This window comes from Saccostrea echinata, unplaced genomic scaffold, assembly GCF_033153115.1.
Source record: "Saccostrea echinata isolate AGI-Se365-2 ecotype Australia unplaced genomic scaffold, CSIRO_AGI_Sech_v1 ptg000001l, whole genome shotgun sequence".
NCBI lineage: Eukaryota > Metazoa > Mollusca > Bivalvia > Ostreida > Ostreidae > Saccostrea > Saccostrea echinata.
In genome coordinates this window covers 38,362,208-38,376,759 of record NW_026889750.1, presented here as the reverse complement: position 1 = coordinate 38,376,759, position 14,552 = coordinate 38,362,208, and the positions used below count along the sequence as shown (strand labels likewise).

Sequence of the window (14,552 nt, the reverse complement as noted above, 5' to 3'; positions counted from 1 at the left end):
AGATCATTAATCAAATCGAAAGTAAATTTGGTTCCAGGAATCCAGTTTTATCACGTTGATTAGGTTTATTCTATAGTACATCAACATGATCAAATGTAATACAATGTAGTAGGGACACACGTGTATTTCCTTTGGAATCATACTAGGTCTAGCAGACAGGGATTCTTGTTGCATTTATATATACTAATAGAATATATATCAAGTGTGTGTACGGCACGTCATACGTGTCAAAAGCAATTTCCGCATTTAAGCGCATACAATGAAAAACGACACAAAGATAAATGCAAAAAATGCTTTGGATGTTATATGCACATAGAGGTACCTATGAATGTATAATCTTCAAAATCTGTCAGCCTAACTCATTCGATAGCAGGAATTTTGCATAACTGAATAATTTTGAGAATTCATAGTTTTATTTTTTTTACCATTTGCAAAAATATTAAGACCCCCCCCCCCTTTTTTTTATCTTCATAAGTAGTAATCAATACAAACTGGGACCTTATCAAATCGATTAAGCTATGTATCTATCCATCCGAAATTAAGCTTGTCAAAAGCATTTTCCCTGTCCTTTACCCGTTTATCTAACGGAAAAAGTGTGTGAGTAAGGGGTTTATGTAATTATAATGATCATATATGTGTGTCATATTTTAGAAAAGACATATGCAAATAAGAAATTTCACTGTTCAAAGAATGTTCAGTTCACTCAATGACAAGCTTCTATTGTCTTGTATTTTGAGCAAGGAGTTGGCAGATAAAGACTAAAAATGTGAAATCCAAAGTCAATTTCAATACAAATATTTGTGTTTCATGGTCTATATTCTTTCCTGTTAACGAATTGTAGTGTGCATAGTTTCGTATAATGTCATATATTCAATATTTAAAGTTTAAAGTGGAAAGGAGACTCCAAACTCACTCAGGTTCCTAGGGCTTATATATACATGTATAGAGGGACCAAAGGATGCAGAATCAGGACAACTCGCCTCTGTAAAATCGTGTCGCCCCTAAGACAACCGAAGACTGTTCACTCATAGATTACAATCTTGGTTTATGAAAAGAATCTGAAATTGTTCAAATTTTTAGGAAGATTCACGTCATGAAAGGTGTACGACTTCGGCCGAAAACGGACAACTGGTCAATATAATTCCTGTTCACATGCACCCATTTACTCACCGTATGCAAATTTTACTTAAAGAGTCCATTAGTCCCTGGGTCAATTTTGGGGTATGTGAACGGGGGGGGGGGGATTGCACATAAAAAATTTTACTCCTAGCACGAGGTGCAAGTTAAATTTCACATATTAGTAAATGTAAACGCTATCAAAATTTGCTCACGTGTGTAGATATTGAAATTGTTGAAAAGTATATCATACCCTATATTAGGAAGAGCAGTGACCCGATGATGTGTCGACAAATTCAAATATTGATTTAAGTAACATTTGAACAAGAAGGCGAAATGCATAGTCTGGCATAGAAGCAAATGTTCTTTTAATTAGTACATATGACAATAACAGGAGTTGAAGAAATACTAGAAATTATAAACAAGCAATCTAAGTATTTATAAAGTGCTTAGGAAATGCCAAAATCACTGAGATAGTTTGTGCATGTGAACACATTACAAAAATTAAATTTACATGTCATGAGTAAAATTTGCATATGTGTAAAATTTACACTGTGTAAATGGGCGCATATGAAGGAGGCTTTTATAAGTGAGCCGGAAATCCTAATGAAATACTTCATATACGTACATAGCTATTAAACTTAAACGTCTGTTTAATAGCTGTACTCGTTTTTATTATTGGTTACTGACCGATTTTTAGAATTTAATGCAAAAGTGAAAGAAGATATTGAAAGTTTATTTACATTGCATTCATAAGCCGTGTGATAGAATAATTACCTAGTTGGACCTTTTAGATTCAACAACTGAAGATGCAACAAAGGTTACTGGGAAATTTGAACTGAATATATTAGTTACCATATGACCAAAAAGCGATTATATACTTTTGGGATATATTTTTTCTCTTTTTACACGAAAGACGGCGTGATTGCACATTTATTTTCTTTAATTGCATATAGTTCCCCAATAACCACCCCGCTTGCTCTGAAATATCCTTTGCAAATTTTACAAAACAGCTATATTGATAAAAACATAAATACTAGAGATATGATGAATATTGGTGTGAGCTTATGGCTTCAAATTTGATTTTATTCTGCAAGTGTTAATCCAACTTATACCCAAAGCTCCCTTTCTAAGGAAGAAATTCTTCAAAAGCACATGCCAGTTTTAAATATTTTTAATATTCCCATTAATCAAAATGAATTTGAATTACCATACCTAATACTGGATTCCAAAACTCCATAAAAATCCTTACTAACAAAGATACATAGCAGCTTTCAGTAAATGTCTTTATTCCTTGCTAAAATATTTACAGCAGTGAAGGAGAAACTTCAGTATATTTGAGAAGTGGTGTAAATCAGATGTGGATAATTAAAAACTCCAAGGAACCTTTAGAAACTTTGAATTAACAAAATTTTAACAAAATCAATAGCATCAAAACGTACGAATTTTCAACACTTTATACAACCATTCCCTACGATAAATTCCAGGCTTTTTGACATCATAGACAGTTGCTTTTTCAATAAAAATGGAACTCGTAAATACGTAAATATACTTACCTTGTCATCGGTCGCTTGCATAATTATTTTGTTAAAAAGCATTCTGATTGTACACACAAGGACTCTGAAGTTGATATTAAAAAGATGCTTGAGTTTCTGATTGACAATATTTATGTAGTTTTTGGAGATCGGTCTTTCAACAATCTGTTGGAATTTCCCATAGGTACCAATTGCGCCTTGTTAGCAGACCTATTTTTATATTCATATGAAGCAAAATTTATTCAAAAACTTCTACATAGGAAGGAGAAAATGCTTGATGAGGCCTTCAATTCGACATTAAGATATATCGACGACGTATTATCAATTAACAATTAGTTACTTCCATTCATATATCAACTCGATATATCCCAGTGAGCTTGAAAAAAAAAGATACCACAGAGTCTAAACATCTGTTTCATATTTGGATATTTTACCAAAAAAGACTTCAATGGTAACCTAACAACAAAGTTTTATGATAAACGTGTTGATTTCAATTTATCAATCGTCAGCTTCCCTTACTTATGTAGCAATTTACGCTTTTCACCTGCATATGGGGTTTTTGTCTCCCAGTTGATTCGATACACAAGACCATGCTCTACGTATGATCAATTTCTTAAACGAGGCAAGCTATTGATAAAAAAATTGATGAAACAAGGATATCAACAGTCTCATTGAAGTCATCATTTCACAAGTTTTAGGGTCGATACAATGACCTTGTCAGCAAATACAACCTATCATTAGGTCAAATGCTGACTGACGTTTTTCGTACTAATTGTTAGACCATTATTTACACACTGAACTGTCTACGGATTTTTCCGTTTTCCCGATCATGACAAGGAGTACACGGTGGGTGTAACCAGTCGGCAGGGGATGCTTACTCCTTCATGGCACCTGATCCCACCTCTGATGTTTTTGGAAGTCCCTGTTCGCTCTGCTCCTGATCTGTATTGTCTAAATATACTTAGAGCTTGAATACTGTTCGTTATGTCCATATTTCATTATAGAATACTACAATGTGTAAATGACGCTCCAACAATATGTCTGAACAATGTGCACTGTATTCAAGCCTTTATGGAGAGTCCAGGTCTTCAAAAGCACCAGAAAATCAGAATGGAAAAAGTGGTGAAGATTCTTATTCTCCTTCAGTTCATTCGCCTAATTCTATAAAAGCCGAAAAAGGTGAGGAAAGTGCAGTTCTAGCCCAAAGTCAATGGCCTCCTGCATCACTGGAAGAGGCCAGTACATCACAGCTAATCCATAGGCACAGTACTTCTGCTGCCAATAAAAGTGAAAAAAGGATGGTTAACAGACCAGATAGGACTGAAAGTGTTCACACAGAGAAAACATATGAAGAGCCTGCACTTTTTTCTCAAGTAAGTTTTTCATCTTATTTACATTGTATACATGTAGAGACAGAAACACGAGTTGGCTTCTGCGATCTTAGGCTTTTTCTTTTACAATCTATAAGTTCCTACCTAAGATATTAATATTTGCATTACAATGTTTGATACGTGTACAAAAATTCTGAATGAAAGGTATCAGTCAATAGAGTTTCAAGTTAATTTAAGGCAAATAAATGATTTTTTAACTTTATTTTAACGTTAATATAAAATAAATTAACACATTAATTTTGTCAAACCCTTTATTTAATCGCACATAACTTATTTTTTTCTTGTTAAATTTACGTTTAAAAAGTCAACATAAGTTAACATTAAGTTAATTTAACAATGAAAAAATAAATAATTGTTAATAAATTTTATCTTTTAATCAAATCCAAATTTAAATGTATTTTTATATATCTTATAGAACAAAAACTTGGAAGCCACACTACAGGAAATGAAGCAGAGCCTCAGAGAAGAATTTGATTGTATCATTCAAGAATCCTTACAGGATTTTAAGGTATACGTATATCTAAAAATGATATCACAATAAACATTAATCTATAAATTATTTGGATTCAACCAAAATTAGAAAAGAAACGTGTGTAATGTTGACACTGATTACCAGACAGGCTTCCTGTGTAATGCAATGTGTATATGGGTTTTTGGCATCTTGAGTATTGGGGTCCTCCAGGTAAATAACACCAGTACTACTAAGACCACTCCCTTACGAAAGCCTATTAGGATCAATCCATGAGTGAAAAAAAGATGAAAGGCGTAATTATGCCTTTTCAAAAGGCGTATTACCGCTAAAAAAAAAAAAAAAAAGGCGTTATAACGCGAAGTGAAAAGGCGTTATAACGCGAAAAAAGGCGTAATAACGCCTTTCAAAGAAGCTTTATTAAGCTTTTTAAAAAGGCTTTATTACACTTTTCAAAAAGGCGTTGTTCCGTCCTTTCAAAAGGCGTTATTACGCCCTTTCAAAAGGCGTCATTACGAATTTCAAAAAGGCGTTATTACGAATTTTCAAAAGGCGTTATTATGCCTTTCAAAAACCGTTAATTACGCCTTGTTTTTAAAAGGGGCAGCCCCGCAAAAATTGACGAACAGGGAAAAAATAAATAAATAAAACAAACAAAAAACCTAAATTGCCATAACTCAAAAACTGTATTCCGGGGGTGGGGGGGGGGGGGGAGGTTGATCTTTATTAAACTGTTCGGAAAAACTTTTTTTTAAATGCAATAATTTGCCAGACTTTGACCATACTGCAACAAAACGTGCAGGGACCAGGCAACTAAATATGATTTTTTAAATATTAAAACTACAGCAAGACTAATCTCCCAAAAAGTGGGGATGGGGTTCCCCCTCGTACTACAGTACCTGTTTGAAAAGGCGTTGTAGCGAAAAATAGAAAGGTGGTATTTATTTATGCAATATTTAAAGATATGTTCTATACTTCTGCACATCTCGCAAACAACTGTTTGAATGAGTATTAAACGAAGTCAACGTTTTACTTGTGGATTTAGGCAGATGCATTTTGGGGTTTTGCTGGTCATAAATAAAAATTTTATTTCACATTTGAAAATATTTTTCTTTCTTCTTAAAAAAAGGTGGCAAACTACATGTATTATGGGTATATTGATCAATTAGCCTTCAACCAAAATTGTGAAATCCATGACCCTTGGTCCAGGTGTCTGGTATCAGAGAAAGACTAAGTTGGTTTAACCTTGAAAATATATTCCGCATTTTAAAATCCTTATTCCTGGATATCTAACTACAATCTGTTTAGATAATAATAATAATAATAATAATAATAATAATACTAACGCCTTTTGGAAAGGCGTTTCTACGCCTTTTGGAAAGGAGTTACTAAGCCTTTTTTCGAGTTATTACACTTTTTAAATTTTTTTTCCCGTAGTTTGATCCTAATAGGTTTTCGAACCCCCCCCCCCCCCAAGGTAACCGTTCGTTAAAAAAAAATGGTCTTTAAAAAAATGCAGATTCCATTCTCCGATTTTACAAAAAATTTACCTTCCATATTCAATACAATTTAAATAAACTAGGAAAATTTAAGAGATTAAAACTTATTGGGATCCCTGTGAGATTTACGATTTCTGCTATAATGAACACTTGGATTTTTTTAATACATGGCATGGGTATGTGGATAGAATAGAGGTTAAAATCAATCATATAAAAATCTGATCCTTGGGGGGTGCTGCTGAATTGAGGATCTAATTTTAAGCAGATTCGATTGAAAGCATTTTATTTTGATGTGCGAAAAAATCTCTAGCACCGTCAAACTATAAATCTGCCAAAATTTATATGCACACAAATGCTAGATCTTGTAATCTTGCTAAAGACAGGGTTCTGAATACAAGACCACAATTACGTATTACGAATGTTCCTTTATTATTTTTTTTTAAATTGGGTTGAAATGGCAATCAGAAGATTCAATTCAATCCATTGAATAAGTTTAGTAAATAAACAAATATATATATAGCAGATATTCAATGTTTTGAAGATGAATATGAAATTTATTTCACGAGTGGGACAGGATTTTTTGATATTTTCACGAGTGCGAAGCACGAGTGAAAATTTTAAAAAAACCTGTCTCACGACATGGAAATTCTATTGATTATATAGTGAAAAGCAAAATTCTTTGAAAATATTCTTTTCTGCTTCTGGTTAAAAAAGCAAAGAAGCTAAGTGTATAGTTATGATGATCAAGAGTGCTTCTTCTAGAGTAGTGAATTGCATGACCCCTGAGTCAGATGTGCTGGTGTAAGGGTGGGGCTCTTGATAATATAGTGAAAATGCATTAATTCTATTAATACGCAAGTTTCGAGATTATCTCCCTTGGTGCGCTCTTTCGTTACGGAGGGGAGTTTTGTTTCCGCGTAAGCAGGCAGGTGGGACAGTTATTTATATATTGGATGCATTGCATTATCGATAAAACGGTCTATGATAACTGATTGTCGGTATGTACACATTACTGAATTAAAGTAAAGGCGTCAATTTTTCTACGAAAAAATAAATTTAAAAAAACGGAACCAAAGGAAATAAAAATCGGAACAAAAGAAAATATCAGTGGATAAGACTTATCAAACGATTGAGTAGATATGGATCTCTAATAAATACACACGCATCTGATCATTGAATTGGACGTCGGCATTCTAAATTACTCTTTTCCTTATAATTACTTCAAATAACTTTTTGGAAAAGGTTTGTACAATCAAAGAATTATTTTTTTTTAAATAAAGACTATGACGGTTCTTTCGTTTTCGAGTATCCAACTGAAAGTAAATTTTGTAAATATGTATAGAAGAGCTTTATAAAATCATCAAAATGATCACTGCTTAGCATTATCATCTTTTTATAACATCAAATAAATTTTAAAGGCCATAGCCATCGTTCTTTTATTTATGCAAGATTGTATACAATAACAACCTGTCCCACTTCCATGCTGATATGGATACTTTTTGCGCCTCTATCGAAGGAGAGTTACAATCTCGAAACTCGCGTATTAATCCTGTCTGCTCCTTTCTGTTTATTACATTTTCATAGGCTGTGACTTCATAGTTGAGCGGTTGAGACGTCATAGATTAGTGTTTGCGAGATTGAAAAACGTTGTAAACATGGATTTTTAACGACATATTTGGAAAAAAATTTGGCAGTATAAGTATTAGTCTCTGTCAGGCTGGCTCATAAACTCTATCTTATAAGAGGCCGGTTTTTTTTTTTTAAATACTCTTCGTGAAGGGAAGGAAAATCGTACGTTGTGCCGCACTTCTGATATTCTCACACTGTGAGAATACCATTTTGATATCCTTTCACTCTGTGTCAGAATATCACTTTTATTCAGTGAATAAATTACAGTATTTCACTGTTGAAAATGTAATAGAATAAGATATCATTAAAATTCTGATCTGGTTAACAGGAGGAAATTAAAGAGATGCTTAAAAAAGAGAAGAAACTAATTCGGAAATCAATCCAAACTGCTTTACAGGTATGCATCAATTAAAATAGATCCATGATCTTTAATATATATACATTTTCTTTATATATATATATATATATATATATATATATATATATATATATATATATATATATATATATATATATATATATATATATATATATATATATATATAATTTGCTTAACAAGATACATATTTTTATATAGTATATATGTTGCAAAGATACATGTACTTCAATTGTTGAAAATTTTATTTAAGAAATATATAATTATGATCTAACTATGCAGACATAACGGGTCTTGTGTATTAGTATTTGTAATACAATGTGTTGGGGGAAAACTGTCTAATGAATGTTTTCTGTTTGTTTATGAAAACTATGTTGTAGGAGGAAAAAAATCGTATAATTGACCTTGTACAGCTTGTACAGGACGCTGTATCAGAAGATAGGCAACAAAGTACACAACAGCAGTCGGGACTACAGGTTTTCACGTCTAATGAATAATTCATCTAATAATTTAGGCATGTTAAATCTATCATATAAGTAAAAAGAAAGCTTACGATTTTTACTATGGTAAGAATGTTCAAAGCTTGAATTTTATTAAAATAAAACTATTATTTTTTAGTTAAAAACCGACTAAAAATGAAAGTTGCGTGACCTTGACATGATTGATAACAACATGACGGTTTATACGACCTTTTTCCGGCACTTATATTTTGCAGTTTTTCTTGCTTTCCAGAGCAGTTGAGTTTGTCATGACTTCATTATATTCATAGTTTTTAATTATCTTTTGCTTTTTTATACAAATGTCTTAAAATAAACACATGACTTGACTCATGCAACTTTTAGTATTGTAAATGTCCTCTTTATTTGTCATTTCTTACAAGGTTATCGTGAAAGAAAAATATTTTTTAAGGAATATGTTTGCAGTTTATGTAATAGTAAGACCATATTAATAGAAATCTTCGTCTTGAAGAATGGGCGCAAGGATTTCAGAAGAGCTAGGATATGTACTTTCGACGTTCCACGATTTTTCATGTTAGCAACTTTTCTGTATCAAAGGAGATTTAGATGCTTTGTGCAAAATTTGCTTAAAGTTCACTCTCTGTTACGAAAAGAGATTTAATATATAAACAGTAAGGATGCAAGATGTTAGTAAATTTTTTATGAGAAAATTTCACTCTTTCTGTCGCACTTTCGATATACGCGTAAAAAGCCCCGGAAAAACTCAATATATATCTTAATCTAAACCTTAAAGATTAGTAATAAGAACTTGAACAATGACTGAAATTATAACATACAAGGTGCATTTCAAGACAAAAGGGCTCACAGCGGATGTGGTCGAGAGGGGATGCTACTCCTCAATGGAACCTATCTAACCTCTGATGCTTACAAGGGGCTGTGTTTCCTCTAGCTAGCTGCTCTGAATTTGTTATGTTTAATATCGCATTCGAGAATGATTACGATACGTAATTTTCATATTTCATTTGTCTAAGAATTTTAACATTGGAATAATAAAAAAGAAGATAATGATCAGTGATCAATCCAAAAACTACAAACAATACAAACCAGTGAACAGGGCATAAAACGGAAATTGCAGAGGTGGGATCAATTAACATTCCCTGGTGTCCGGTCACACACCTGCCGTGAGTCCTATGTATTGATCAGGTAGATGGAACATTACGTAGTCAAATTTAATATAAAATCAAAAACCTAACAATTGATATGGAAAACGTTAGCCAAAATACGGCCAAATAATAAGTTATGTTTGTTAACAAAGTCAATATAACGACCGTAGAATTTACGAAATGCTGACATTAAGAAGGTTGGATCCTGCAATCAAAAGTTGTGAAATTTTTTATCAAGTATATGTTTAGAATCTACACACATAGCTTAATTAAAAATAAAAAAAAAAAACAAATGGGGGTCAATGTGCTTATTTTGGCGCAACGGAGCATTTAGTATGACCTTTTTAAACTGTAATTGCATCTAACACATAAATTAATCTTTAACGTTTTTCATCCGATATTTTTTCATTCAAATAAATTATGGGAACAAACACAGTCTTATTTCATCTTGAATAGATACATTAAAATTTGTGTTTCAAATTACTTCGCATGGTCAATTATTTGACCTTTCTGCACTCAAAAAATGTCATTTTTCTGGCATTAAAAATTTAACATGCAAAAAAATCATTAGAAAGCAATGACATTTTACTGAATTTTAGAAAAAATGGTTAAAAGTATTTTATATATTCAGAAAAGAAAATTAAAAGTGGGGGTCTGTAATGTTAATTTTTAGACATTACTAAAACTGTGTTAATTTTAAGCATGAATTGGGGCTATTTTTTTTCTGGATTTTCAAAAATATTTGCCTTATTTAACAAATTTGATGATCGAATTCACGACAGTTTATTTAATATATAATTTAGGACCTGCATAAAACAGTTTACTGCACAAAATAACTCTGTGCACAGGCTGCATGGAAAAAAAAATACTTATTCAATACTTTAAATACTTCAAAAGAGAAAAATGATGATTTTCTTTTGAAAAAAAAACCTTCCACCACAAAATATAGTTCCTCACTTAATGCTTTTGATATGAAATGTAAACATGGGTTTTAACTGAATATAGTTTAATTGCCATAATTGTAGAATCCAAATTTATTGTAAGAACTAAAACATTATGCAGATTTTTTTAAATATAGTCAAGACAAAAATCTGCTCAAAAGCCCAAGAGTGAACCTCTTCAAAAAGGGTGTTGAAACCCCTGTTACATCAACTTATCTGTCAGTAGCATGGCTTGGCTAAAAAAAATCAGGGCATGCTCTTGAGTGTCGAATAAGTTTGGAGATAAAAACACCATATGCAAGTGATACCGGAATATTACTGCATAAATAAGGAAGGTTGACAATGGAAAAGCTGATGGCATCTCGTTTGTCATAAATTAAATTGTTAGTTGACCCTTATCGTCTATAGTCAGTAAACATCCAGACATGAACCAGATATGACAGACTCTATGGTGTCTTTTTATTTCTACTTTACTAGGAAGTCGCCCGCGTGGCGCAGTGGTTAGAGCGTCTGCTCTAGAGTCGCGGCGTAAGGAGTTGATCCTTACGTTGCGGGTTCGAATCCCACTGTGGGACGTGGAGACCGGTCCTTCGGATGAGACCGTATAAACCGAGGTCCCGTGTCGCAGTAGGTGCTGGCACGAAAAAGATCCCTCACTGCTCAATGGCCGTAAGTGCCGAGTATAGGACAAAATTTGCAGCTCTCCACCGGCAAGTGGTGGCGTTTCCATGCGTGAAAAATTCTCGAGAGGGACGTTAAACAACATACAAACAAACAAACAAACAAACTTTACTAGGATATATCGAGTCGACATATGTACATGTAAGGAATTATCTATAGTTAATTGATAAAACGTCGTCGATATATCTGAATGACGAGTTGAAGGCCAAAGCAAGAGCTTTCTTCTTCTCATTTAGAAATTGTTTGAATAAATTCTGCTTCGTACGAATATAAGAGCACAGTAAGTTCCCATCTGAATTCCAACAGTTTGTAGGAAATCCTGGTCTCCAAAGACCACAAAGAAGTTGTTTATGAGGAACTCTTACATTTAGCATCCTTCTGATATCAACATCAGAGTACTTGTGTGTAGAATCAGAGTGATTCTTAACAAAGTAATTTTGTTCTCGACCAATCACAAGAAAAATCCCTGAGTTCCATTTTTAGGTCACCTGAGTCACTCAGGTGACCAATTGCTATCTGTTTTTGTCCGTCGTCGTGCGTTTTGCGATGTGCGTCGTCCGTTAACATTTGAACATTTTCAGCTTCCTCCCTGAAACCGCTGAACCAATTCCGATCAATTTTGACATACAGCGTGTATGAGTGAAGGGGAACAAAATTTGTGAATTTCATGGTCTCCCCGAGTCCTGAGGGGTTGGGCTAAAACCATCAAAATTAGTGCTATCTTTAAAAGTCGCCTTCTTTACTTCTGAACATCAAGCAGTTGAACTGTTGTCATAATTGCAATAAGCATTGAGTCCTCTACCAAAATTGTGAAATTTTGTGGCCGCTAGGTCAGGGGTTCTAGTGCTCGGGTGGGGCTATATAGATCATTTAGTGAAAGTGCATTATTTCTTTGAAAATCTTCTTCTCTGCTCCAGGTTATAAAACAAACCAACTAAGTACATAATTATTAGGAGCAAGGGTACCTCTTCCAAAATTATGAAATTCATGGCCCCAGGGTCGGGGGTCCTGGTGAAAGGGAGGGAGTCTATTCAACATATAGTGAAAAAAAGCATAATTTCTTTGAAAATCATCTTTTCTGCTTCTGGTTTAAAAGCAAAGAAACTAAGTGTTTAGTTATGATGAGCAAGAGTGCTTCTTCCAAAATTGTGTGTTTCATGGACCCTGGGTCAGATGTTCTGGTGTAAGGCTGGGGCTCTATTGATAATATTGTGAAAATGCATTAATTCTATTGAATAACCCTGTCTACTCCTTGGTGTTGAGCAGATACAAAAAGTACACAGTTATTATAAGCCAGGGTGCTTCTTACAAAAATTTCAACTTGTGGTCCGAGGGTCAGGGGTTCTGGTGTTTTTTGTTTGTTTTGTTTTTGTTTTTGTTTTTTTGTTTTTTTGTTTTTTTTTTTTTGTTTTTTTTTGTTTTTGTTTTTTTGTTTTTTTTTTTTGTTTTGTTTTGTTTTGTTTTGTTTTTTTTTTGGTGGGGGGGGGAGGGAGGGGGCTATTGATAATTTTAATAGTTAAAATGTGTTAATTCTTTGAAAATCTTTAACTAAGTACATAGTTATGATGATGAGGGTGCCTTTTCGAAATTTGCGAATTTCATGACCCTGGGTCATGGGTTCTGCTGTTAGGGTAGGGCCATGTTGAATCTGTAGTGAAAATGCATTATTTCTCTGAAAATCTTCTTTGCTCCTGGGCTATCGGAGACATCGGAACCCGGAAGTGTATGTATTCAGATTTTTCACAGGTGTCATGTGCAGTTGTGCGTAAGTAATCAGAACGGTTGTCTAACTTTTTTTGGTGAAATTCACGAGACAATCAAGGTACAATGTGTACACAAACAGTAATTATAGATTTCTGTTGTGAATCCATGTTTCCAGTTTTTTTTTAATTCTTTATCTTTTTTAAAAGGCGGCTAATACTACATTTTTAGTAATTACCGTAATGGTATATTAAAAACATTGTATTAAGAAGGGTTATACTACGTTTCACTAGCGTTTTGTAACTACTACATGTACTACATTGTCAAGGTAGACGATAAGCAGATTTGTTTTATGAATAACAAATTGAATTCATTGAAATTGAATTTTAAAAATTGAATTTTACATAGAATCACACACATATATATAAGGGTATTTATAGGCCAAATTTGAATCGGACTCGATTTTGAACTTAAAATGGCTGATTGGACAGTCGGGTGCATGCGTATAGATTGATCGTCCATTGTATTCATTTATTGAAGGTTATTAGAGCATCGCTGTATGCGCCAAAGCCGCTAAAAATGATCCCTGCTTTTTAACGTACACATACCGTAGTTATTAATCACTGTAAATAATGTATTTGTAAGTTTAAGAAATAAGAGAATTTTGCAAGAATTTTTATTGTATAATACATAAAGTACTTTTATAGTTTTAATGATCAGGTAGACTTGTAAATAATAGATAAATAAAAATGAGACCAAAAAAAAACTAATCTTATTGATTGTTTTTCAAAGAGCAAGAGAGGCCAATGTGAGAGGTTATGATATGGGATTAAAAAAAATAGTACAGAAGCACTAATAGTTTGTTAATAGTCTGCATGGGGATAGTGATGTATGGGGGGCAGATAAGAACTTAATTTATGAGTTGTTACTGAATACTAGACTAATTATTTCTTGGATATGATCGTCCCATTTCTCTTGCATTTGGGCAACAAAGCTTCATCTATCAGTTTATTTTATACTCTATGTATCCTCTAAATTGTTGAATTATACTCAGGTGACTTGGGCCTCTTGTTATGGAAGAAGCAGTTGTCTATGATATATCAGAAAGCTTAGTTTTTCATTCATCAAGAGGGATGGTTGTACAAAGTGTTGAAAAGTCATACGTTTTGATATTACTAACTTTTGAAAAATCTTGTGTTTTTAAAATGATTTGAGAATCCATGGATTTACATCACTTCTAGAATATGCTGTAGCACAGTACGTCTGAAGTTTTCCTTTACAACAGTTAATATTTTTGTGAGCAGTAAACACATGGGCTTGATAGAGCACTTGCTGGACCCGGTAATGTTTCTTTGTTTGAAAAGATTTTTATAAAGTTCAGAATCTAGTATACTTATTAGGTAGGGTAGACCGAAGTATATTTGTCAGAATTTTCTCTAAAAAATAATAGTTTTACACTTTGTCAAATCCACATGTAAGTACACATTTAATTGGAAAAATAGTTTGTTTTAATAACATGATAGAGGTTTTTCTATATCGCTTCCAAGTTTTTACCAAGATGAAACATGTATCTAGGGAGAAAAATTCGGACAG

General features: G+C 33.1%; 1 protein-coding gene across 1 annotated transcript; it reads left to right on the top strand.

Annotated features, from left to right (window-relative positions):
* The first annotated feature begins 3,659 nt into the window (after positions 1–3,659).
* Positions 3,660–8,512, top strand: LOC133197339 (uncharacterized protein PF3D7_1120000-like). The gene is made up of 4 exons (XM_061333330.1): positions 3,660–4,024; positions 4,458–4,550; positions 7,968–8,036; positions 8,396–8,512. Exons 1-4 carry the CDS (start codon positions 3,689–3,691, stop codon positions 8,510–8,512), a joined length of 615 nt encoding a protein of 204 aa, XP_061189314.1. The 5' UTR covers positions 3,660–3,688.
* Positions 8,513–14,552: the final 6,040 nt, after the last annotated feature.